The following is a 26898-nucleotide window of genomic DNA, read 5'->3' on the forward strand; positions in this document are numbered from 1 at the left end:
AAGACAACTTACGTGGTCCAAGGAAGAGCTCTCAATAAAGTTCATCATTCATTTTTGCAGCCATGTTACTTTTTACAGGAAAGAGTAAGTCGTGAAAACAAAGCACAAAATCCTCCCCTAGCTAAGGTTTTGAACGATATTTTTCATCTTCATCCTTTACAGGGAGAGAAAGAGCAGGAATCGTTGTCTTTCACCCTGTGCTGTCTGGATTCCATGCCCTACTCTGTCCGAATCCTGTGATCTGTAGGCGCTGGAGAAACTGCGACCTGTTTGGGCCAGTGTTGGGAATACAGTGACGTGAGAACGGGGCTTAGGGGCAGCGTGGGGAGCGAGCGGCCGGGCACGAGCGCTGTGTATAACTATACGCGGATGCAGTTCAGCTGTAACTAATTTTGAGCTGTGCTTTGAAGCAAGGAAACAGGACATGTACTCTCTCCAGGAAGGTCTGTCTGAGACTTCAAACTCTAGGAAGGGAATGAAGAAGTGACTCTTGCAGAGGTGAGGCTTTGCCTTCTCCAGGACAGGGGTGGGGTCTGGGGCTTCTTTAAAGCCAGGAGGCAGAAAAGAATTTGGCCCTCTGGAGGGTGGCTAACAGGCAGAAGACAAGGTGGGATGAAGCTGCAGGCTGGGAGGAGACCCTGCAGCCAACTAAGATTTTGATCTTTATCTTAAGGAAAGGGAAAGCCATTGAAAGGTTTTAAGCAAGGGAATCAATATAATGCAGAAATTGGAGGGACATTCATTTTGAAAAAATACAACTAGCTGCCCAATGGATAGGGTAGAAAAAGAACAGAAGGCCACTTGGAGACCAGAGAAGACTTGAGCTAGGGAGGTGGCAGATGACAGGCCAGATAAAAGATCCAGGAAGTAAAACCTACCAACATATATTTGGGGCTCCAAGTTTTGTACCTAAAGTAGGTCTTGAGTAGGCTCGAGCTTCTGTACAAGTTTAGCTACACCCCTGTGATTGCTTTTCAAAACACGCGATAGCAATTCGTGTCATTTCCCATACTAGAAAGCCAACCGCTTGATGGCCGGGTTGCCTTGCGGTGAACTTTTCCCCGTCCACTGTTGCCCTGATAGCTGAGCGTTTATTGGGTGTTCAATACATACCTGCAATTATATAAAGAGTCCCTAAAATTCTGTATCTTTCCTTCTTTCTTAGCACTTACCACAACTGTAGTCAAAGTTATTCGTAAAATTACTATATATTTCACACATCCTCACTAAACTTTTAAACTCCATCAGGACAAAGACAGAAAGGACAGGGACCAAATCTGTCTGGGTTATAATTTTATCCTAATGCCCAGCACTGTACCTGGTGCTCAATAAATACTTGTGAAAGAATCTTTTTATTAACTGTTAGATGAAAGTTTCAGTCATTTCTGTAGTGATTATGCGCCAGTCTCTGTTCTCAGCATCTTAAACACTTTAACGTTTAATCCTCTAACAATAGGATTAGGTATATTTTATTGATGTCTCCATTTCACTGATAAGAAAACTGAAGCAAGAAGATTATGTAGCTTCTTAAGGGAGCCCATTCTAAAACATTAACTGGCCTTTGTCTATGACAGGAGTTGTGCTAAGCACCAAGGACCCAAGATAAAATCGTAGTTAATATTTTTTGAGCACCTACTATGTGTCAGGCTTGGTGTTACGTGTTTTACATAATTTTATTTAAGGCGCACGATAACCTTGCAAATTAGGTAACCTTAATCCCATTTGAGTATTATGGAAAGTAAAGGTCTGGCGAGGTTAAGTAACTTGATAAATTTTACCAGGTGGTAGGAGGTGCAACTCCTATTACCATTCAAACGCAGCCTCCTCCTCCGCCTCGGGGAAATTCCACAGGACTCCGCCCCTCAGCCAGGTCTGGCCCCTCCCGCCCTCTCTACGCTTGCGCGCTCCTCCCCCCTCCTCACCAGCGCCGCCTGCGCGCCTGCGCACTGCTTCCCACACGGGCTCGGCAGTCTGCTGGCCCAGCTGAGCAGCCGCACGTAGTCGGCTAGACCCCTCGGCCAGACCCTGCTGCCAGTTGGGCAGCCTCCACCATCTTGCCGTTGCCCTCCTCGCTCGGTCATCCCCCCAGCGCACGTTGCCATGGGCAAGAGCAGGACGAAGCGCTTCAAGAGACCTCAGTTCTCCCCTACAGGCGGCTGTCAGGCCGAGTTGGCAGCGGCGGAGAATGGGACTGAGCAAGAAGACGACGATGACGGGCCAGCGGCGGAGCTGCTAGAAAAGGTGAGAGACCAGGGCTCGCTAGCCCTGAGGCCGGGGCGGGGCGGGGTGGGGCGAGGCGCGTGGGCTAGTGGCGGAGCCCCCCACCACCCCGCGCGCTTGCGCGCTGCTCGCCCTCTGACACTGCTCCTGTCCTCAGCTCCAGCACCCGAGCCCCGAGGTCCGCGAGTGCGCCTGCGCAGGGCTGGCCCGGCTGGTGCAGCAGCGGCCCGCTCTCCCGGACCTGGCGCGCCGCGATGCGGTACGCCGCCTCGGACCGCTGCTGCTGGACCCCAGCCTGGCGGTGAGGGAGACGGCGGCTGGCGCGCTCAGGTGAGCAGGGAGGGTGCCTGGGGCGGTGCTACGATCAGCCAGAGCCTTTTGTGTTTTGTCTTTAGTGCATCTGACCAAAGCAGCTGGGGAGCCCCATCCAATGACCAGAGCCCCCTATTTGTAGAGGGGGGATCCGAACTCAGATTCCAGAGGCTGTCACGCTTTCCGTGTGCCCAACCTGGCCGTCTCGTCGGCAGCAGCCACTTGCCCAGCGTCCGTCCCTGAAGGCTTATCATGCATTGTCCCCTCTCTAAGAACCTTCCAGAGACTCCCGAGGTTTAGGGAACACTTCCAGTATACATGGGGCAGGCTTTCTAGGTGCAGGGGAGTTTGAGCAGGCAGCACATTGAGCAAGACAGCAGAGATCCTTGCCTTCCCAGAACAACTGGTGATACAGATGAGACCATTACACAAGTAAAACGGGCAGTAGAGAGTGAGGTGTGCGGTGGAGAAAACCAAAGAGGATGATAAGTTAGGCGTGCGGCCTTCATTGAAATCGGATGCGCTCTGATGACAGCTGACGGATGACAGAGCCAGATATGGAAAAACAGGAAAGCAGGAACCTGAGGGGGAACAGCAACAGCAAAGCAGAGCAGCAGCAGAGAGGTTGGCCTGGTTAAAGAAGGGTTGATGAAGTTGGCGAGGTGGACCAGGGCTCAGGGTGCAGGGCTAAAGGACCTATTCATTCTCAGCAGGAGTGACTTGATCTGATTGACCTTTTCAGAAGGCCACTGGTGGCTGTGCAGCAAATGGCCTGTAGAGGGGGCAAGAGTAGAAGTTAGTATTTGTGAGCCTTAGCGCTGTCTTATGTTTCATTCATTGACCTAGCAAGTTAGGGAGGGTTGCTTCAGGGGGTGTCATTCACAGCATCTTTACCCCTGCCGCCCCTGAAGTCTGGATTCCAAGACAAGGTCCCTTCACGTAAGATTAGGCTGTGACTTATTCACATTAAATAGGAAAGGTCTTCGCCCCTCTCCCTTCCCTACGGACACGCTGCGGTACTGTCTCAGATGGACTTGTCAGTTACATGACACAGTCATTTGTTTACATCAGGATGGATAAGTGGAAACCGATGGATTGGTTCTGCAACATCTTATGGAAATAATAATTTCATCTGGGAAACGCCTTAAGTGTGGTTAGAAACGAATACGTTTGAGAGCTTCGTAGAGCTCTGTGACGCGGGTGATCTGAAAGTAACCCTTTTTTCAACTTCTCGTGTAGAAACCTCAGTGCTTGCGGAGGTTTTGAAGTTTGTGATGACATGGTGACTAAGGATATCATGACTCCTCTGGTGGCACTGCTCAGAGAGGTATGCAGTTGTAGCTGTCCTGGTGGCAGATGTTAAATGTATCTTTCACTCTACAAACTTACTGGGGGGTTTGTTTGATTGTGTAGTTCTTTGGCGTTAGTTATTTTGTCTTCCCTCCAAGCAGCCCGTGGGCATTTTGTTTCTTTTCCTGGAAACACTGACTTGTCCTTGTTGATAGCGGTCCCCAGTTTGCCCCCCCTGCATTTATTTAGATGCCATTTGGAAAAGACCATCCTAAAACTATAAACAGACAGACTCCTTCAGACTTTAAACTTCATACAGTAAAATAATTAGTATCATTGATTGCTTCTTTATGTGCCAGACGCAGTTTTGTCCACTATTAAAGCCTCACAGCAGTCTGTTTGGCATCTGTAAACTTCGTATTTTACAGATGAGGAAGCTGAAGTACAGACAGTAGGAGTTTGAGTTTGCCTTGAAGGTGACATTGAGTTCCCAAATTTAATGTCATGCCAACTTGATTGCATGGTGTACTTCAGGCATGAAGGAGGAGGTCTCTCTCTCTGGCATGGCCCTGATCTGGTATTCTGTATTGATGAGTAATTTTCACTTACAGCTAAGTAAAGATGATGCAGTTTTGATGAGAGGCACCAGTCTTGTTCCCTTTTAAAGCAGTGTTTCTACTGGGAGTGATTTGCCCAACAGGAGATGTTTGGCAAAGTCCAGAGCCGTGTTTGATTGTCACAGCCGAGGGCAGGTGCTGCGACCGGCATGTAGTGGGTAGCGACCGAGGATGCTGCTAACCACCCTACAGCACACAGGACAGCCGCCCACAGCACAGAGTCATCCGGTCCCGAATGTGGGCTGTGCCGAGATGAGAAGCCCGGCTTTAGGGGGCCTCGTGGATGATGCCAGGGGGGCAGCACTGCAGAGTGGTTCACAGCACCTGCTTTGGATCCAGAACGCCTGGAGCTGATTCCCAGCCTCCCCATATACCAAGCTACACCTTCAGCAAGCTGTCTGTACCTGAGTTCCCTGTCTGTAGAGGGAGATGGGGGTGATAGTTCTCCCACTTCATAGCATTGTGGCGGGATTAAATGACTTAATGTACGCAAAGTGCTTGGACCTGGGCCTCGCACACAGAGGGTGCTGTGTGGGCGTTAGCCCTTAGCACGCGTTGCCTTTCTCCGCCTTGTTTACTGTCTTTATCACATTAGATAAAATGCTTGGTGTTGGTTTTACTTTTAATTTCAATGTGAGATGCTTTATATCTAACTTGTACGATGACTTCGGACCCTTTCTTGTCTGTGTCTCTCGCTGAACGGGACCAGGGCTGTGGGCACCGTACTGCATATGAGAGTGTGATTGGCTTGTGAACCACTGTCATTTCTGCTGTTGTTTTTGTGGCCCGTCACCATCATTAGCCTTTTCGTTTAATTATTCTCTTGAACCAGTGTGCTAATCGTGATACTTGGTTACAGTGCAGCGCTGGACTGGATTCAAACGAGATGTCGGCACAGAAAGAAAAAGATCGGAGCGGAAGCTCTGTTGAGAACATAGCCAATGAGGCCGTGAACGTGCTGTGGAATATATGGTAAGGGGCGTGGCCGGCAGGCTGCCGATCTCTCTGTTCCACCACAGAGGAATGGCCCTTATCCTGGGTGCATCTCAGCCTCCCGGCGGTGCTGCTTCGCAGCTGGTCGGGTCACATGACCTATAATCAGCCCTCCGGCCTGGCTTAGCCTTTCCCTCCAGGTGTCACTACATCTTCCCTGCTTCACAGCTCTCCTCTCCAGTCGGTACTGCTGACCCCAGTAAGAGGTATCCTGGCCATGGGCGCATACCGCATGCCCTTCCCCCCGACACCCGTTGCTTCAAGCAGCAGTTGTCTTAGAACCAGATAGGGCCCGGGGCGGTCGCTGCTCTGGTCTGGCATCTGGAGTGGGACAGAGACCACAAGGCTCAACGGCTGCCTTACTCCTCCATCGTGGCGTGGCCATGTGGCAGGGACGTAGATGCGTGAGAGGAGCTCCTGTGGCCCCTTGGGGGCAGAGCCCACGCTCCGTGACATGATGGTGACAGTGGTGAGGAGGGGGCACCTGCAGTTAGAAGTGGAAACGGCCAGAAACACAACCCGGATTTACCTTTTTCTACCTTGTTGTATGTTCTGCATTTTTAGCAAGATTATAACTTCCGATGTAAAAGCTTTCGGGGTGATGAGCATGGAGACCTTTCAGCCTCACTGAAACTTGTTCCCGTTGTAGAGAGGAAAGCCCAGCAGGCCGGGCACAAGGAGCCACTGCTAACAACACGTGTGGTCTTTGGACAGGTCGCTCACCCTTTTGGGGCCTGGGTTTCCTCATCTGGAAGTAAATGATTCCTACGATCTCTTCCAGCTCTAACCTCCTGTAAGAAAACTGGGGTGCAGGTAAAGAGGTTGGCTGCAAGACCCCACTGTGGTGTGGAGATAGAAGCACAGACACCCAGCTGTGCTCACGGACAGCGAATAGAAGTCGCGTGGGTGTACTCATCTCCAAAAGTGGCGGGTGTTCGACCCCAGCGCTGGGGCTTTTATAAAGCCTCGTTTATTTTGTCATGAACTTCTGTGGTTGATTTCTTAATGTTAAAATGTGACTAATAAAACTTTCCCGCGCCCTTTTCGTTTTAGTGAATGCAGTAGTAGAGCAGTATCTATATTCAACAAAGAAGGGTGTTTGGAGATTGTAATAAAGTATTTAAGTAGATTTTCCACCAATGTTGACCTGGCTGTTTCAGTAGGTAAGTGGAGAAAAGGTGATGATTTATTCAGTGTGTGTGGCCTTGTTTGAACATTTTAATTCAGACGTAGCATGTTTATTCCACAAGAGTGATTTTTGTTCTCGTCGTTTGTAAATGCATAGCTGAGTTCTTCTAAAATCTGTGCTGAGCACTCACCCAGTTTTCCCGCTCTTCACTCGGAAAGGGAGGGAGGGAGGGAATCATGTGAGCCTGTGCGGTTCTAGCGTGTTACCGCTCTCGGAAGCCTCTGGTAATTCCTGAGGTTCCATCGCCCGTTTACTGAGAACCAGTAACCCATAACGGGCAGGCCTCTGAGCCAAAGCTCACTGGAATCTAGGCCTGTGGCACTGTCTTGTACCACTGTCTCATACTTTTGGCAGAAAACTGGTAGCCTGGGCCTGCTGCCCTTCTGTGGGTGAGAAAGGAAGGTCTGGCAGCTTCAGCTGCTTGGCTCCCACCCCCGGTGCATGGGGTTAGACACCACCGAGGGTCCTCACCCAGCAGGGGTAGGAGACAGAAACTGGAGGGTGGGTGCTCAACACGACTTTGGGGAGAGCAGAGGAGTAACTGATGAAAAGCATTTCTTTTCTGCCCATCATGCTGGCAGCATCCTTTATTTAGCTCTGCCTTTCTCCTGGCGAGGACCGCGAGTGTTCCCCTTCACAGCGTTTCTCTTGCTCTAATGGGCACTTTTAAGAGAACAGGAAAGAAAAAACAAATAGTGGACCCAATACGACTGGGAAGAAGTTAAAAATCATGTTGTCAGAATGGAATCTTTGGCGGAGGTTAGGTTAGTGAGTCAGCGTGCATTTCATAAACAGTGGGGCTAGGCAATTGGTAGGTGACTTTTAATTTCAGAGGACAGCTTCTGTTACAATAGGAATTTCAGGAAAGTTAGTGCACAGCTTTTAAAAGAAAAACTTGATTCCCGGATTTCTATTTTTGTTCCTTAGTCTTGATATAGATTTATTTGTCTTATTTTAATTCAGGGGAGGAGTTAAATGGCTCGTATGGCTCTTAATATTTTACCCCCCTCAGAATTTGCTTATGTTTTTATGTAAAAATGCTTTTTTCTTAAATGTCGTTTCACCAGAAATAACTGTGACTTTTAAGGTCATGCTGAATTTAAAGGAAGCTAGCATGTCCGAAACCCAGAGTGTGTCATTGACAGCAAACCTACGCTGAGAATGTCGTCTGCGGGCGGGTGTTGGGCCCACAGACCGTTCGCTACTGGTCCAGGATGAGTTGTGGAGGATACGCCTTTACTGATGTTTATAGGAATTCGACATTGTCTTGGCATTTGAGAGCCTTTAAAATCGTGTTCATAGAAGTCTGCTTCTGTGAAGAATGATGCGTTAAGCAAAGAGAAAAGAAAATGATCTTTCCCAGCACCCCCGAGGGGACCCTCGTGTGCGTGTGGTACCCTGAGGACACGTACCCTACGAAACCAGCGCTGTCCGGAGAAGTTGTAGAGATGCCAGTGTTTTCCGATGAGTTATTTGGGTGTGAGTTACCCTGGCAGAATTCGTTGTCTCTAAATATTCAATCTGTGTCCTTACAGCCTACTGCTTGCAGACGGTCACGGAGGATAACCCAGAGCTGCTGAAGTCTTTCAGGGACTCAGCCTTGCAGGTGCTGGAATCGGCAATGCTGGCCCCGGTCAGTTCCATGGAGCATATTCTGCTAAAGACATTAGTGGCAGGTAAAATTTAGGCACATGTGATCGAGTGCCTTTTAGTAACTTGTCACAGGTGGAGATGGGGGCTGAAATTCCTGTATTTCCTTCTGTGCTTATGTCTGTTCTGGAAACTTCACCATTGAAGAGGAGACCCAATACGCAGATGGTTGGGGAGCCTTCTAGGATCGATTTGTTTGCAGAATAACGGACCACTGTTGTCTGGTGGGAAAACGCTGCAGTCGGGGCCCCTATTAACCAGGGAGGTGAAGAGTGGACCATGGGCATTGAAGACATGGCCACTCCCTGTTCCCCAAGACCTTCCCCCACGACCCTTTGACCCCCAGAATTTCCAGACACAAACAAGAAATAACCTGGGGATCTGTTGAGTAGTTGGTAATACTATAGTTTCTCTCAACGTTTTTCTCTTGACCTTGCAGAAGTCATTTATCTTGAGAGGTGTTGTCTTTTTTTTTTTTTAAGTGGTAAGATGCACATAACATAAACTTTTCTATCTTAACCGTATTTAAGTGCACAGTTCGGTTGTGTTAAATAAATTCACGTTGTCGTGCATGCAATCCCCAGAACTTCCTTCATCTTGCAAGACTGAAATTCTGTACACAGGGAACAGCGGCCCACCCCGCGCCCTCCCCAGCAGCCACCTTCCTACTTTCCATCTTCTCCAGGCGCCTTGTGTGCGTGGAGCCCTACGTATGTTGTTGTTGGGTGTTCTTGGTGACTTATTTCACGTAACGCAACATCCTCAGAGTTCATCCTGCGGCAGCATGTGTGAGAATCTCCTTCCTTTTTAAGACTAAATAACGTGCCCCCGCACGGATGGACCACATCTGGTTTATCCATTCTCCTGCGGAGGGCTGCTTGGGTGGCTCCCTCCTTTTGGCTGAAGAACGCTGCTGTGAACACGGGGTTGCAGATATCTGTCCAAGGCCCTGCTTTTAATTCTTTGGGGTGTATATCCAGGAAGTATTTTTATTTTAACAGTCACTTTTTAAACAGTTATCCTAATGTTAACAGTAGCTCATGTTCTCTTAGGATAATGAGAAAAACTAAAGTACCTGCTGCCTGGGGTGCCCGTGAGCTGTGGAATTTTAGTGCATTCCATTCCACTCTTGGAATATGAGCAGCTGCCTTGGAGAGCCGCTTAGGTTAAGATGAAAGGAAAGGAGGCAGCTTAATTTGTTGTTTTCAGAGGAACTTGAGCAGTGCGCCTGGTCTGTTGCTAGGCGTTGTATCAGAGGAGTGTGTGCCAAGGAAGGGAAAGGACTGGGAAGGGCTATAATAGAGGGAGCTGCCTCTGTGCACAGCTTTTTGACATTTAATTAAAACTGAACAAAGGCAGTGGGATCAAGACTTCTCGAAATTACAGCCGAGCTTAAAGAACCAATCTCGTGAAAACCAGATTTAATCAGAGATTTCACAGGCGATTCCTTTGTCCTCGCGCTCATTTTTTTTTCCCCAGGCACAGTGTGGAATCTGAAGGACATCATTCCGTCCAAGAGCCAAGCAGAAATCATAAATGCTATCCTGAAGATCTTATCTGAAGTTCTGGAAATGGACGCTGGTGAAACGGTCATTCGAATGAAGGAGGCCGAGACGCAGAGGCTGGAGACCGCCGCAGAGACCGAGGAGGCACTGGGGAGCGCTAATGGGGGCGGCCGGACTGAGGACGACGGGATGGAAGAAGCTGCACCACGGGGAAGAGCCCGGAGGAAGACCTTCGTTTCCGATTTGCTTCCAGTAAGTCCAGACCGACGCTTTCAGACGTGGGTTAGTGCGGAGACTTCCTTCCAGTAGGTGTCCTAAGTTTTGTAGAAAAGTGCTACAGCAAAATCCGTTAGAAGGCGAATTTCAGTAAAAGTTGGTCTGGTTTCCCCATGAACTCTCATTTATAACACTAGAAATCCACACCCAAAGGGAAAAAAGTCTATTTACGATGAAACTTGTAACCCGCGGTTGGCGGTGATCTACAGAGAAGATTTCAAAGAGAGGACACACCAAAGTTGTGCAGTGCCCTAGAAGCGGGGGATCACCCCGGGAGCTGCTTGTCCCCCAGGTCATTCACACGCTGTCTCCCGGACTGTGCCCCAGCGACAGCAGTTTGCACTTTGCTTGGGCTGTCCGATCCAGGACAGCCACATCTCTCTCCCATTAGTGCTGGTCTGACAGAGCGGCAGGCAGACGTCCCCTCTGCCCACTGCTGCTGCTCGGAGGAGGGCGCCTGGTGGGGGGTGCACAGAGGCTGGCTGTGGTTGCAGGCTGGGTGGTGGGGACGAGCTCGCGCTCTGGGTGTGATGTCGGGGTGAGGGTGCCCCGTTCTGGGTGCCGCAAACACTTCAGCCAAGCTGGTCCGCAGAGAAGGAGCCATGCTTAGAGAAAGCGGCCCCAGGGGGGCGAGCTAGGAGTCAGGAGGCCAGTTGGGGCCAGGACTTAACCCCTTCAGGTGCACACTGTCCAGCTGCCCAGGACCAGGCGCTGGGCCAGGAGCCGGCAAGCGAGAGATGATGAAGTCATACTTCCTGTCTTCAGGGACCACTTCGTCTCGGGAAGAGAGACACATACTTGTGGGTTCCAGTAATGCCTGTGCTAAGGACCACGATAGGGCTGGGCACGGGCTCCTAAGGGAGCAGACCGTCCACAGCAGGCTCACCAGGCAGCCCTGAGGGCAGAGGGAGGGAAGTGGCGGTCAGAGGAGGCTTGGGGACAGGACTCTTGAGCCCACTTAACAGCCGGGGCAGAGACAGCCTGGGGAAAGCAGGCCGTGGTGTCGGGGACTTGGAGGCAAGAAGCCCGGGCAGGAGGCTGCTGAGGTCGTCCTGGAGAAGGGTGGCAAGGCCTGAACGGGAAGCTTGCTGCCCATGGCCTCTGCAGCCTCACCCGAGGCCCGTCCTTGTTGTTGTGAGGTGACCTTGAACAGAACGGTCTTCAGTCAGCGCCGTGGACATTCAGTAAGGTTATGCCTGGTGAGAATCCTCTAAGTGAGGATATACCTGAAAATCAGTCTGCTACTTTTCTGCATTCACAGTCTCGTAAAGCACGACGTGGTGATGTTATGAAGAAAACGCAGGTAGAGCGACTTTTCCAGCCCCCGTGCGGAGCTGGTAGGTGCAGAGTGCCGTGTCAGGCGCAGGGCGGATACTGTCCCCGAATTGCTCGCACGTCATAAAGCCTCTGAAAAGGCTTGGCACACCCCCTCTGGTGCAGGTGACACGTGTGTGAGACCACATGTACTCCTGTCTCTCTCGTGCATCTGAGTCAGAGCTGAGGAATTCATAATCAGTAAAGTGGGACAGACAGAGGCACAGCCACGCGCCTCGACCTCCCCAGAGGGTGGTTGCAAAGAGCCCCAGGGACATGTCTTCCCTTGTCACAGGAGGGCTAGGTTCTCGATCTGGGACGGCCATGGCGTCCGTCCACCCCTGCACTGTCGGGACAGGGCAGGCCGGCACCTGAGGCTGTCCTACAGCTGTCCCACTGCCCTGGCCCTGGCCCTCCTGATGCAGTAGTTTTCCCCTGAATTCCAGTCCGAGCAGAACGGAAGTCCCAGGCGGGCTGTCAGGGCACCCTGAAGGACCCATGGGTGGGAGGACGGCACTCCCGAGCGTTGTCCCCTCGCCAGCCTCGCCTCCAAGGGGCTCCTTCCTAGAGGGACCGAGGGGACAGAGCTCCATGTCTCCTGAGATCGGTTAAAATGGGTGTTTAACTGGTGTTTAGAGATTTACTTTCCTACATATTCTTTAAAAATAGAATCTTATAAAATGCAGTGTTATAACAAAAGCTTGCTTTTTAAAGTCTGGTAACATAACTGAGTGGACTGGATGATTAACATGCCAGCCAGCCAGCCAGTGTTCCGGAGCCAGCGGGCCGCTGGGCATCGGGCTGATTCGTGCCAGGAATGCAGATTTACAGTCAGCCGGCTCCGGTCCTTCTCACTGCCCAGGGGCCCTTCAGAATCAGAACCTGTAATTGCAGCATTTAACGTAAGAAGCGATGATCACGAATATGTAAAGAAGGAAGCAACTCAGGTGGTTGTTTTAACGTACGCGGAACTGGAGCAGTCCCTCCCCAGCACCCCTGGCTGTCAGTCATCAAACCGTAGTCTGTTCTGTGTCATCCGTATCCCCCCGCCTCCCCTCCTCTACCGAGTACCTTCGAGCAAGTCTCAGATGTCATAACGCTTCCTCTGCGCTGGCTCTGTCAGCGTGACAGCAGCGAGAAGCAGGCGGTGTCTGAGTAGGGGAGGTGTGTGAAAGGTGGGACTCAGTCTCGGATGCTTCTAAGCCAGGGCCGCGTGCATTTTCAGCAGGGAAGAGCCCTGCAGCCGCCTGTCCAGTCTGCAGACGTGTTTAGCTGAGTACCCCCCACACAGCAAATAGGATGGTTTTTAATTCATTCTTGCCAGCAGTAAACGGAGTACAAACCTTAAATTAGCCACATCTCTGCAATGAGCAATGAGCAATTTGCCCTTTTTTTTTAAGAACATGGTTCGAATTACAGTTAAATTGTTGCATAAGGAAGTTGCTGGAGGATTATAAATGAGAATAAACACTGTGGGCAGGAAATTGGGACGATGTCACAGGTCTCTAGTTGTGTTTTTAAACTGACCCAGTAAGTCCAAGGAAATAAGATATCCAAGTAATCTGAAATATCCCACACCAGTGAAATGCTTAATAAATTATACTGCGTCCATCATTCAGACAATAAAATACACATTATATCTAGCTTACCCACTGTTTTGGAATGTCAGTGTAGCTTTTTCACTTTTCATAGGTGACTTGCAAATTAAGGTCATGAAAATGTATACAACCCCCCTTAAGAATAGTAATTGATGAGTTCACATTAATTCATTTGCAGAGGCAAAAAAAATCCCCCTCTTTCTCCAGTGTGAAAGAGTGCTTTATTGCAGTCTTCGAAGGAGGCCAGGAAGCAGGCCTGTCCGTCCCCAGCCCAGCCCGGCCCTGTGGGCCGCGGAGGGCTTGCCCGTAGTTCTTGCTAGAGCGGTCTTCCCCGGGAAGACATCCAAGCAGCTAAAGGCAGGTTTGCTGAGCATCGGTGCCCGGCTTCTGAGGAGGGCTCCTGCTTTCATCTTGGTGTGTTCAGCTGCTTCTCAACACGTTAGGTTAAGTTTCAGGGACAGTCCAGTTCACAGTTCCCGACTATCCGTCCTCTCCAGCTCACTGAGCGGCGTGTAGAGAATAACAACCACCCAGGTGACAGCTGCTCGCTCCCCAGTGCCCGGAGGAATCAGTGCTTCCTCTCTATGACTCTTGTTTCCCCCCCACCCCTGCGGCCGTGTGTCCTGTGCCCAGGGCAGAAATCATCGAGCACGCTTGAACTAAGGCACAGGTGGCAAACACAAGGCCCGTGGGCCGAATCCAGCCTGCTCCCTTGTTTCTACCCGGCGGCAGCACCGAGCTCTAGCTTAACTGTTAAGGAGTAGTTACATGCATACAGTCCTAAAATTACATTCGGCCCTTTGAAGGCAACCACGAGGCTGACGTGGCCCCCGGTGACAATGAGTTTGACACCCCTGAAAGGGAATTCACGGGAAAATCCTGGCCTGCACGTTGAGAGTTGGTCGTTTGCTTTCTCCTAGCCCACTGACAAGGAGCTGAGAGAGGCCGCGGCGCTGCTGACAGCTCAGCAGACGGCTCTGGAAATCATTGTCAACATGTGCTGCAGCGAAGGTGTGCCGGCGTCCCTCCCTCCCCCGGGCGGAGCGGGCGGCTCCCACCGCGGCCTGTCGGTGGTCGGTCTGACTGCTCCGTGCCCCTTGCTGTTCCCAGGTCCCTCTGACAATGACGAAGATGAGGAGGACGATGAGGAGGACGAGTGGGAGGAAGAACTTTCCAGCAGCGACGAGAGCGAGGTGTTCATGGAGGATTCCCTCTGCGAGGGCGCCGGGCAGCTGCTGTCTCCCCTCTGCCTCTCCCACGAGGTCCACACCGCCCTCACCAGCTTCCTCCTCCCCAGGAAGGTAACCATCCTCGGCCTGGGCTCAGCGCACAGCTTGGGGAAGGTGGGGGACAGCTGCTTGCTCCCACTGTAGGTACCCGGGAAGCTAAACAGACGGGCAGTCCCGGACGTGGGCTGACCCTTCCGCCTGGGTGGGTTGCGTTGGGGCTGTGGAAAGGGGTCTGGTATAAAACGAACCTGCTCTTTAACTTCCGCTTTATGACTTTTTAACATCTAGGTATTTGAGAAAACTGCCTTTCCGAACAGCGTTGCGGTTGACATATGTTCCCGGAACCCCACTTGGAAACCTCTGGTCAGAAAGTAAGGACTTTTCTGTTTCCCAAACCATCTGTTGTCGCCGTTATGTGAAAGGCGGACCACTCGATAGAAAGGGCCAACTGCCCCCAGGTTCCCAGGTTCTGTCCCGTGTGTGCACCCCCGGGAAGCCTGTGCTTGTATGCGCTGAGGCCTGAGAGTGTGTGTAGCAGTGGAGCTCCCAGTTGCCCCAGACCACAAGCACCCCCGCTGCCCGTCGGCAGCAGGATGGATAGATGCGTTCTGACATGATCGCTTGGAAGAAGGTAGAACACATGGCCCTGAACAGGAACTTCTCACCACATGGATCAAACACCGTTGAGCTAGAGAGCGAGGCGCAACAGTAACTCCCCCCCCCCCCCCCCCCCCCCCGCCATGCAGTCTTCACAAAGCTCGGACCCAGGGCCACCACGCTCTTCTCTGTGGGGAAGCGCACGTAGGTGGTACGCCTGGAAAGAAGAGCAAGGAAATGTTTACGCCAAAGTCTGGGCCTCCGGGATCTGGAGGTGGGGCTGGGCATGGGCGGCAGAGGTCGGCTGTGCAGGCGCTAGCCTGTCCCTTTCGGTTTGATTGGCGAGAGAAGGGTTCGTTTTCGCCGACCCCCGGCTTACCGCTGCGCCCAGCCAGAGCACTTGATTCCGGGGCCCTGTCAGAGAAACACGGCGTCGTCTCACCCCCCTTGCAGAATGAACACCGTGCAGTGCCGAGCCCTCCTGTGCCTCCAGAGTCTCGTGTCCCTCCTGGAGGTGGAGCACCTGGGCGGAGCGCCAGCCCTTCAGGCGCTTGCGCAGCACCTGTCCACACTGCTCTTTTCTCAGCCAGGTGAGGAGTTCGGCCTGCTGTGGAAGGCCGCTCAGGTGGAGCGGAACTGAAAGGGGCGTTGGGTCATGCAGCCTGCGGAAGCCCTTGCTGACGCTGCCGGTGGTACCCCCCGCAGCTGCGGGTGGTGGGGACTCGGACACGGGGACACGGCTTGCTGGCGGGTGTCTGGGTCGTGGTTTTCTTTCTCATTGAATTGTGTGCATCCGCTCCTGTCAGACCATGTAAGGCCGAGTCACAAATACCTTAAATTTAGGCCTCACGAGTGTGTTCGGTTAATTGTCTATTCTTTAGTTTTCTTCTTAAGGATAAAACCACTTGGTTTGCATCTGAATGGGTGGCGCAGAGGACCTGGGGTGGGAAGCGGCCTTCTGGTGTGAGCCCTGCCCGGCTCCTCTCCCAGTGTGGGTCAGTTCCTTGCATCGTCGTCCAGGGGAATTCTTGATACAAAAGCGTGTCTGTGTTTTTAAGGCAGGTGGTGGAACGCCGTCCACACATTTCCACACCTCGCTTTTCTTAACACATCTCTCCTCCAATCCCTTGCGTAGTGAGAGCCGAGTCTCTAACTGGCAGGTCTCCGTGCAGATACGGATCGGTTTCACTTGTATACAAAGCCCTAGGCTGATGCTGTGTGTAGTGAACTGTCCTTGTTAACGACCTCTTCCTGGGCCCTGGGCTCTCTCCCACCTGGGGGGCTGGGCTCCCAGGGCAGTGCAGACATGTGTCTGGTCAGGCGGAAGTCATGTCATCCTTTGTGACCTGGCCTGGCACTTTCCTACATTCCGTTGGTCGAAGACTTAGTCCTCAAGTCCCACCCAGATTCTGGGGGGGTAAAAATAGACTCCACATGTTTCTGGACGTGTCCAGGTTCTAAAAGATCCCGTCAGCCTGGAAGTACCAAGTTGCGGCTGTTTTTGGAGAATAGAACCTACCACACCGAGTGAGGCACTTTCCCTCCCCACCAGAGGTTAGGGAGCCAGCTCACCTGGACGCCCCGCCCCACAGACACACTTTTATGTGGCTGTGTTAGCATAATTGTTTACTGCTGTTTTGTCCTGTGTGGGAGAAGGGACCATGAGAAAGGAGTGAAAATGAGCCGGAGCAGACCGGGGAGGCTGGGTCCCTGAACACCGTGGTGGCCCACCCCACCCGGCCCTGCCCAGCAGCCACTCTCGGCTGGGCAGTGGGTGCAGGTTGTGAGGACTCTGGTTGGGAAGGTGGCCCCTCCTCTGCCCAGCAGGCTGGTGGCGATCTGTGAACAGCTGAAGTCAGTCTGAAAGCCAGCTCCGGCGCGTCCCGATAAAGCGGGGCCGGAACGAAAATCAGCGTCCGGGGTCCAGGGCTGCCTGTGGAGCCCTGCCCGGCTGTGGTTATTTCAGCGTGGCCGTCCTCCAGACCCGACGTGCAGGCTGCAGGGGGCCGTGAGCCAGGAGTCGGCTTCCACCCCAACAGTGTTTGCACTGTAGCGGCGCGTGGTAACATTTGAGCTGCTTCGACTTGGGTTTGTTTCCTGTTCTACAAAATCGCTTGTCTCGAGAAAAGCAGAATTCACGTTTCACTCTTGTTTGCAGATTTTGCTCAGCACGTTGACTTCCTAGAAGCCATAAGTAGCGCCTTGCGGGCCCTTTTGCAAACAATGGCCTCCAAGAACATCTCTCAGGTAAGGTTTTAAAGTTTTCCTGTGAAACTAGCGAAGAGTTGATATTCATCACGGAACTGTTTTTCCAATTTTTATTTCCGTTGTTGTGATTCTTGTGAAAAGAAAAGTGCGTAACCCCCCGCCCCCAGCACACAGTAGGTCTGTCACTGGTGTAACTCCTTTGACATAGGCATTGTGAGCATTGTCTCTGAATGCCGTGTGTCATTTGAAAACACTCCGGTGCGGACCCGCTCACCACGCCCTCCCGACCCTGCGCAGTGAGTGCCCCTGGCCTCCGTTCAGGGCGCCACAGCACTTCTTCGTCCTGCTTTGCATGAAGGGCACCCTCAGACCTCCCTGAGAGCGGAGCAAGTGGCTCCTTGTTGTTAGTGCAGACAGTGAGCCTGCGGGCGCCGCTGCCGGGGGCAGCAAGTTGTCAGCACCCGTGCACCAGTTTCCTCTGTCTCCCCGACACCTTTGCGTCTGCTTCGCAGCGTGTGGCGCGCATGGCCTTGCATCTGCTCCCGCAGTGTGTGGCGTGCGTGGCGCTGTTCCACCCAATAAGTCTTCTATCATGTGTGTGGTCATGTCCGTGACAGCAAGTGGACTTGGAAAAAACGTAGCCACAAACCCGTGACCCACTCCCTCAAATGCACAGACATTCCCTAATTATCAGTGTCCCTGCTTGGTCCCAGCTGCCGGCCGTCCCGGGGTCTCCCTGCCGGGCTCCATTTGTCCTCACCAGTCCTGTCGTCACCCTGGGTGAGGTCGCTGTCCACGTAGCTGCTCTTCCCAGTGACTTGGCTTCACAGTTCTCGGACCCCCTTCTCCCAGCGCCATGCCCACCTGCCACCCTGGCACTGGCCGTGCCTCTGGAGCAGAGCACCCCAACGTCGCCCTGCTCCGGAGTCTGCTGGGGGTGGCTGGGGCCCCACTGTGAAGTAGGGTCTGCGCTGTTGGCCTCTGACACGGACTCTTTGAAAAATTCTGTATGTTTTTTCCAAGTACGTAACTTTTGACTCTTAGTTTCTGTGAAACGTGAATTATTGTAATGCCTGGCCTGCCGCGTGGCCGCCGGGAGGATCAGAAGCCCCTCCACTGCGGGGCTTATAGGAGTATCGCGTACCGTCATTGATTCCCATGGTGCTCAGGCAGTAATTGACCGGGTCCGCCCGACGGTGAAAAGAAGTGACTCACGGCTCAGGCTCAGTTAATAATCAATCATTCACATACAGTCAGATCACAAGTCCTCAGGTTGGCTGTGGACAGGGCGCGGGCCTGGAGTTTTAGAACTCGAAGGAGCCTGGCTCTCTGACGCTTTGTAAGGAGAGGAGGCCAAGGACCCAGCTCGCCGAGTGACAGCTCCAGGCCTGGACACAGCTGTCCTGCTCGCCCGTCTACTGCTGTACCTGTGGCTCCCACACGTTGGGCAGCTGACATTGTGAGTCATCCCGGTGGGAACCCAACACGCTTTCTAATCCTCCCCAGCCTGTCCTAGCCACGGACAGCTCCGTAGTTTGTGGAATTTTCCCCAACCTACTATTTTCTGAGAAACTGGGGCATACTTGCTGTTACCTTTAGATTTGGCAGAGCAGTGCGGATGAGTTAGAAATGCATGAGATGATTTAGAACTGCTCGGGACTTTTCTATAAAATGATAGCCAACGTATCGTGAGTGCTCGATGTGTATTACTCAGCCCTCCCAGCCCCTCTGTGCGGGGAAGTGGAGGGTTCACTGGGGCTCGGGAACTTGTGTTGCGTTGCCAGGTGGCAAGTAGAGGGGCTGGGATTTGAACCCAGGATGTCAGGCTCCAGGTCCTGAGCCCTTAATCCCAGCACTGGGCTGCCTGTCACGGGCAGCAGGACACTCCCACTCTTCACAATACCGCGTCTGCATGTGTGTTCAAACAGGCTTCAAGTGGGAAGTATCACTGCCTAGTGAAGCGCTACATGATTTAGTGGTTTTTCCAGTCTTTGGTAATCGACCACAACCCATCTCACAGTGAGATTCAGCCAATTTTTATTAAAGCTACACAATCCTGTTATATTTTCAGAACGCTTCCAAGATCAATGTCGAAAAGAAACTACAATGTCTTCGGTCTGAGTCCATTTGAACGAAAGTCTTTAACGGACACTGATGGGGGCTGACACCCCTGTTACGGGCTCCCAGCTGTGGAGGGTCGGGTGACGGCAGGGACACCGACGGGCCTCCTCTCAGCTCGGGGTGACCAGCTATGCTGTGGGGTGATTACAAACGGGTGGTAACTTCTCTGCCGGAACTTGCGTTGTCCTCAGAGCACGGCAGTCGCGGGAGCGGTCGCTGTCCTGCTGTCTGCCACGTGCCCCGTGCTGTGGGGCCTGGCCGAGCTTCACGCCACACGTGTTCCCCTCTTCTCCTCCCACAGTGCATGACCCCGGCTCAGCTGATGACGCTGTGCAGAGCGGGCCTCCAGAGCGCTAACGTCGGCATCAGGGTGAACGTGGTCAGCATTTTGGGAATCACAGGCAGCGTCCTCGCCAAAGAAGATGGCACACTCGAGACTCTCAAGGTAACAGTCTGCTCCCACCCTAACTGTCCAGTGATTAGTCCTGTGCTGTGGGTTTTAGGGGACCTCTGTGGGCGTCGTGAGAAGACGCCGTATTGAGAAGGCGCTCACTGAAGGACACCCGTCATACACCCTTTGGCTCGCTCTCACTGCGTGGGTTGGCTAGGGACTTGGAAAGCTGAGTCCCATTTCGCCATGTAACTTTATTTACTCCAGAGACATTTTTTCAGAAATGAACTCATCTCCCACGAAAGGCAAGTTCAAAATTGTTAGATGCCCCGGCCATGGTTGTCGCACGGATGTGCTGCTGTCCTGCCACGGAGGAACTGGCTCCACCCCGGGCTGCGCGCACCCGCGCCGCACCCGACACGTTCCTCCGGATGCCGCTACCGCTCAGCCGCGCCGCTGCTGCTGTGCGCACTCTGGGAACTCGGCATTTTGCTTCCAGAACTTTCTCTCAGCCTGGGTGCTCAGCTGCTGCACGGTTAGCGCTACGGTGTCAGCGCCAGCTAAGGAGAGGGCTGGCGTGGTTACCCTGCATGGTGCCAAAGCCTGCTCAGGTGTGGCTGCTGACGGGAGGTTCACCGCTTAGCAGAGGGGCACCCTTCACCTGCTGCCAAGAGCTTCACAATGACAATGACATCTTAACAACCTTATTTTCAAAAGATGATACGTGCACACAGCCAAACACTTGGAAAACCAGAAAAGAACATAGAGTGAAACACTCACCTCCACCCCAAGCTTCCAGTCCCCTGCGACTCCAGAGAGGCAGCCCCCGTAACCCCTTCCTCTGTGGCGACCCAGGGGTCCGGGCCTGCAGACACACAGCGGGCGGGCGTGCGGCCGTGCGGCCGACCTGCGCGCACACCGGAGTGTGTGCACGGTCACCTCCATCCCTGACACCAGAATTTCCAAGGTCTGCTTTCGGAACAGCACGTTTTTCTCAGGCACGACGTACGAGTTTTTTAAATGTTTTTATTCAGTCCCGTTTCCAAGCGTGAAGAAAAAGAAAAGGTGGAGCGCGTTTTGTGTGCTGCCCAAGCGTGTTTGGCGATGAGCAGCCTTCCCTCACGTGTACTTCACGTGGTTTCTTTGCTGGGTGCGTTGAAGTGAATCGAGGACGCCACGTGTGTCGCCCGTACTGGTTCACGTGCATGTGTTCCACAGGGGCAGTTTCTTACACCATCGTCTCACCTTAGGCAGTTAACAGTCCTTTCCCGGTGAGTCAGATACCTGGTCTGTACTCACAGTTTTCTAGTTGTTCCTAAAATATCTGCTTGCGGAGAGTTGGTTTGGACCAGCATCCAAGTGAAGTCTGCACATGACATTTGGTCTGGGGTCGTCCAGGCCTCTTATTACTCTGCAACAATCCTCCTGCGGCACCTGTGACCGCTCATCGCCCACCCCCTGCCGTCCCTTAACCCCGGGATCGGTTGTCCCTACACAGGGTCCAGCCTCTGGATCTGTCCTATGCTCCCCGTGGTGCTGAGCTTGTTTCCTCTTCCTCTGTGTCTCCTGCACGTGCAGCGAGCCCTCCAGGCCAGAGGAGACTCAGATCCAGGTCCATCTTTTTGATAAGACTGCTTCGGAGGGGGCGCCGTGCGCTTCCAACTACGTAGGAGCTTGTAATCCGGACACTTAGATTCAGATGAGAACACTGCAGCCCGGCGGGGTTAATGGACTGTCCAATGGTCATCCTGTTACTTACGGTGGACCCGGAGTTTGAACTGGGTTCTTAGCATTTCCCCTCCCCCACGCATAACAGCAGCTCTGCACACGCCTTTCAGGCATGAAGGGTGAAGCTGAGCCGCCGAACAAAAGAATTCTCTCTTGAACAACTCTTTGTAGATTGGGAGTGGTCTGGTTTTTTTGTATGTTTGGTTTTTTGTTTTTAAAGATTTTATTTTTAGAGAGGAGAAGGGAGGGAGAGAGGAAGAGAAACATCAATGTGTGGTTGCCTCTCACGTGCCCCCCACTGGGGACCTGGCCCACAACCCAGGCATGTGCCCTGACTGAGAATCTAACCGGTGGCTCTTTGGTTTGCAGGCCGGCGCTCCATCCACTGAGCCACACTGGCCAGGGTGGGAATGGTCTTTATTAACTAGCCAATTGTGAAAATTCAGCACAGTGAAGCAATGTGAGAGTGTGTTGTGTTCAATTTTTTAAATTGTCTTTGGGTGTTTTCCATATAATTTTAAAAGCATATTTTTTGTTCCATTTTGACACTATGGGGAAAGCCTTTTTGAGGGAGGCAGAGGGGAAAATTTTTTAATTTCCTAAATCAATCTTTCATGTATCATTTATGGACTTACTTCATTTTATTTAGGAGTATAACTTCTAACGTGTTTCATTTATCTTGCTTATATTATACTTGGTTTATTTATAAATACATGTTCAGTCTTTAATCTTTACTCTTCTCAAAGTTTTAACTTTCCCCCGCATTTCCGTATACAATATCATGCGTACTCACTGCCATTTAAAGCTGGTGCTTGGGGAACCACCGACCCAGGAATCCTGGTGCTAACGTGCGTCTTGTTGGCCCCAGACCATCGGGTGTTCCCTGCTGGAGGTCGCCACCAAGGACCCTTCGCTGGTGGTCGCAGGAGAGGCCCTGGACGCCCTGTTCGACGTGTTCGCAGACGGCCGAGAAGCCGAGAGGGCCTCCGTCCAGATCCGCTTGTTGCCCGCTCTGCGGGAGCTCCAGCCGGTCTTCAGGATGAAGGTATGCGGCCCTCCGCTGGGGAGCGCTTGGGCCGCCGCGTCCTGTGGGAAGGGGGGTGTGCAGACCCCCCAGTCTCCGCCCCTGGCGCCCAGAGCCCCTCAGCCCCGTGTGCGAACGCTGCCAGGCCGAATCGGAGCTCGGACTCCGAGACCTGAGCCAGACGGCCCCGCCGCCCTCTGTGAGTGGAGTGGTGTCGCCGCGCTGCTTAGGCAGAAGCGCGCTAGTCTGCGGCCCGCAGGGCTCCTCCGGGTCTTTAACCTCATGTCACACCACGTACTGCGTCACAGGCTCATTTCTCTGCCGTGGGCATTTCCCTTTGGTGCCCGGAAAAAAGGCAAACCCCCTTGAAATAAAATGGTTGTCTTTTTGGCTTTTGGATTTTAAATTCAACATTTGCTTTTCATCTTTGTGAAGAGAGTAGATGTTCTGAAGGAAGATGATCTTTTTGTTGTTTTTCAATATGCATTTCTTTGATCTAGCAAGCTTCTAACGCAGAACTAAGGCCTCGCAGAGAGAACTCTGTGATGGGTTTCAGGTGAATTTGATGGCGTGTCTAGAAATTTAAGTGTTTTGAAAAATTTTTAAGCCATTAAAAACCAGCTTTCTAAGAAAATAGAAACTAGAATAGAAATAGGAACACTGGCTGTACAGGCGTCTCGTTCCGTCTGAAGTGGGCGTCGGTTTAAGGACATGAGCGTCACTCTGGTTTTTACATTGTCATGTGTTGGCACGTTGCGTTAAAAGAACGTGGGAAGAGTCGCCAACATTTACCGGGTTGAGCCTTGCCCATAGGTGACTGAATACTGGAGGGGGGAGAAATTGAACAGTTTACTCTTAATTGTGTTTTGTTGAAGCCTGTAGTTTTTTTTCTTTGTGGTGTTTTTAAAAAATATATGAGGTTTTTTTCGATTTTATTTATTTTCAGAGAGAGGGGAGAGGAGGGAGAAAGAGAGAGAGAGAAACATCAATGAGCAAGAGCGAGAGCAACAGCGATTGGTTGCCTTTCGCACACCCCCAACCCAGGCGGGTGCCCTGCCTGGGAACGCAACCGGCAACCTTTCGGTTCCCGGGCTTCTGTTTTTCCTGGGATATAATGGACACGTGACAATGTATCGGTGTCAGGTGTGGGACCTAATGGTCTGATACTGTGTATATACTGTGAAGTGATTGGCGAGATGAGTCTGGTTAACATCTGTCACCTCACAGAGATACACGTTTTTGTCCTGTGAGGGGAGCTTTTAAGATCCAGGCTCTCAGCACCTTTCCCATAGAAACTACAGTGTGGTAGCCATAGTCCCTGCCTGAACATCACATGCCCAGGGCCGCCTCGTCTCGTTGCTGGAAGTTTGTACCCTTTGGCCCCCCTTCACCCATTTTGCTCACCCCCTGAGCTGGCCTGTGCTTTCAGCGCTGAGAGGTTTTCTCCCCACTTACTCCCTCCCTTGTGGGTGATTGAGCCGAGCGGTGCCTCTCTAAGCAAAGACAGGTGCGCGTTAGCATGTCCCCCTGATTATCGGGAAGGGAGCACCCCACGTTCACAGCCCTGCACTGGGTGTGTTAGCACAGCACCGCCTCCTGGTGGTCTTTCCAGCCAGTGCTGGGTGGCGTCCGCAGTGTCCTGAGGGTCACAGGCCCACCAGGCTTCTGAAGAAGGGCTCTGCAAGGGGAGCAGAAAATACCCCCTTTCCCTGCAAGGAAAGCAGATGTCGAGTCGCCAAACCACAGAAGCCAGCGCTTGGGAAGGAGCGATGTAGCCTTGGAACTAGGAAAAGGACCCCTGACCTCTGGGAGGTCTGGTGGTCTGACTGATGCCAGGGTAATGATATTGAACTGTGGTTTTCCTCCCTCAGAGGTTGTCAGGCCCTCAGGAACAACTCCCTTCTTAGCCAGAAGGGCAGCCTGTAGTTTTCTACTCGAAGCCCCTTTGTGAGCGAAGTCACACCGGCAATAAAGGCTGTTTGGTGTATGTTCAGCCCCAGATGGCATGGAAACACCGTAACAATGCGTTTTACTACAGAACCTCCCCAGAGCAGTGGTTCTCCAAGTGCCCTGGGTCTGCCGCAGCAGCACCTGCTAACTGGCGGCAGGTCACATGCTGGGGCCCAGCCCCACGCCTGCGGAGAAGTGGAAGCTGTGCCCCGGCCGCCAGGCTGGCGCTTAACAAGCCTTCCAGGTAACATGCTGCCGCCAAACACCAGGGTCTGAGAACCTCCACTCTGGGCTCCCGGTGGGAGACGCTCGTTCTCCTACAGTCTCCGGGTTCGTCGTTCTCGTAACTGTCATTTAAAAGGTGCATAGTCTCCAGAAAATCGTACAGCAAAACAAAAAAGCAGCTGTCCCGGTGGGAGCAGGTATTTATAAACGACCTCTGATGAGGGACTAATACCTAAAATAAATAAAGAGCTCATGCAACTCAACAACAAAAAAACAGTCTGATTAAAAAATGGGGAGAGGCCCTGGCTGGTGTGGCTCAGTGGACTGAGTGCCGGCCTGTGAACCAAAGGGTTGCTGGTTCGATTCCCAGTCAGAGTACATGCCCAGTCAGGGCACATGCAGGCCAGGTCTCCGGTGGGGGTCACACAAGAGGCAACCACACGTTGATGTTTCTCTCCCTTTCTTTCTCCCTCCCTTACACCCTCTCTCTAAAAATAAGTAAAATCTTTAAAACAAAAATGGGGGGAGGACCTGAACACCTTCCCCAAGGAAGACATACAGATGATCTAAGAAGATGCCCAACCTCACTAGCTATCAGGGAGGGGCAAATCAAAGCCACGGGGAGCTACCACCTCACACCTGTTAGAATAGCTGTTGACAGTAAGACACGAACTAACAGGCGGTGGAGAGGATGTGGAGAAAATACCTTGTGCACTGCTGGCGGGAATGTGAATTAGTGCAGCCTCTATGGAAAGAAACTCTATGGAGTTTCCTCAAAAAATTAAGACTAGAACTACGATGTGGCCCGGAATCCTTCTTCTGGGTATCCACCCCAACGTTGTGGAAGCAATCGTTTGTAAAGACATACGTACCCCTGTACTCGCTGCAGCATCACTCACAGTAGCCGAGACTTGGGAGCGACCCACGTGCCCTCGATGGGTGAGTGCATAAAGACGGTGGGGTACGTGCACGCAGTGGAATACTGCTCAGCCATCAAAAGTGAAGCGATACAGCCGTGTGTGACAGTATGGAGGGATTTTTTTTTTTTAATCCATAATGTGTTTATTGGGATGGTTCCCTACTCGTCTTGATTCAGGGTACTTTTAGGGCTGCTTCCTTCAGAAGGAGCATCCTTCTGTCAGCCTTGCTTTTCCTCCTGTGGGCTGACAGAGGACAGTGGAGCAGCCCACACACAACACTACCAAAATAAGTCAGACGAAAAAGGACAGGGACCATGTATGATTTCACTCACGCAGGATGTAAAATAGACAAAACCAACCAACCAATAGACAGGCAACAGTCTCTGGTGGTCACCAGAGGAGAAGGGAGGTGGCTCGACTTTGGGCTGTGAGCACATGGTGCGATATACAGGTGACGTATTCGAATTTCATGCCTGAAACTTCTCTGATGTTATTAACCAATGTTACCCCCGTAAATTTAATTAAACTAAAAGGCGCACAATCTTAATTTATCTTCGTGGCTCACATGCTGTGGTCTGTTTATTATTGGAAGTGAAAATGTTTGATCAGATTCTGGCAGCTGTCTTGTTCTGAAGGAAATACACCCCAAACTAAATGCTTCCTTTATTTAAAGGAATCAGTAATTCACACCAAATCACATTAAGACTTTTCTTTTGGCAGATACGAAAAGAAGGGAGAGGTAAATACAGCCCAGATCAGCTGTGCGTTCTCAACAACGTGAAGATGAACTTGAGAAGGTTTGTCGCTTATCAGGAAAGCGTTCAAAAGAGACTGACTGCCTGAACCGCGGAAGCAGAGAGCAGCCCTCGCCCCGAAGTGACGCGAAAGGGTTTTCTTTGAGCGCGTGCGTTTCGGAAAGCCCTTTTTCAGTGTCTCTGCCCTGTAAGTTAATTTGAAGTTCTGTGAACTTCAAAACCTGTCAGAAACACTCTTTTAGGCTCTGGGATCCGAGTGCCACTTTGGGTGCTCTCTAACCCAGCTCCCAACACGTTTGAGTGGCTGGAAACGCGAAGAGCAGAAGCGCAAAGGGATCTCAGGTGGCTCTCGGGAGCAGTGAAGAAACGTCCAAGCAATCATATTTTTCTTAAATTTTGCCAGAAAAGGAAGTCTAAAGTATTGCTTGGATACTCTTTTAGGTCAATATCATTTTATATTAGCTGAATTTTTAACTGAAAGGTGAAGACAAGCTTTATAAAATTAAACACATATCAATTATGTTTGCCTTCTGCAAAGTGATGAATTGAATTTGTATTTCCTTATGAAGTAAAATACACAAGTGAGCTAATGAAGTCCTTGTCGTGCTCTGTATAAGCAGTTCTGATCTGTTGTGTTGCAATCTCCCTCCTGTTGAATTTGATGTGGAATCAGAATTGGGAGAAAATATTTTTTAATAAATAACTTTTTTATTGAAAACTTTGTGTCTTACAAAAATCTTTTTTAAAAATATCAGATAGTCGGGCCCTGGCTGGTGTGGCTCAGTG

General features: G+C 51.8%; 1 protein-coding gene across 1 annotated transcript; it reads left to right on the forward strand.

The window, feature by feature from the left end:
- The first annotated feature begins 1942 nt into the window (after positions 1–1942).
- HEATR3 (HEAT repeat containing 3) lies at positions 1943–26479 on the forward strand. The gene is made up of 15 exons (XM_053914731.2): positions 1943–2241; positions 2378–2550; positions 3772–3859; positions 5299–5411; positions 6486–6595; positions 8157–8297; positions 9751–10028; positions 13885–13975; positions 14075–14265; positions 14482–14564; positions 15244–15380; positions 16949–17037; positions 19421–19564; positions 22107–22283; positions 26078–26479. The coding sequence occupies exons 1-15, from the start codon at positions 2101–2103 to the stop codon at positions 26198–26200; spliced, it is 2079 nt and encodes a 692-aa protein (XP_053770706.1). The 5' UTR covers positions 1943–2100; the 3' UTR covers positions 26201–26479.
- Positions 26480–26898: the final 419 nt, after the last annotated feature.

Source organism: Desmodus rotundus, chromosome 12 (genome assembly GCF_022682495.2).
Source record: "Desmodus rotundus isolate HL8 chromosome 12, HLdesRot8A.1, whole genome shotgun sequence".
NCBI lineage: Eukaryota > Metazoa > Chordata > Mammalia > Chiroptera > Phyllostomidae > Desmodus > Desmodus rotundus.

Bases quoted from the DNA above. Each gene is read 5' to 3' on its own strand.
- HEATR3 (XM_053914731.2), top strand. From the start codon at position 2,101: ATGGGCAAGAGCAGGACGAAGCGCTTCAAGAGACCTCAGTTCTCCCCT. The intron at 5,412-6,485 runs GTAAGGGGCGTG...TTTTCGTTTTAG, and splicing joins AACGTGCTGTGGAATATATG to TGAATGCAGTAGTAGAGCAG. The intron at 13,976-14,074 runs GTGTGCCGGCGT...TGCTGTTCCCAG, and splicing joins CAACATGTGCTGCAGCGAAG to GTCCCTCTGACAATGACGAA.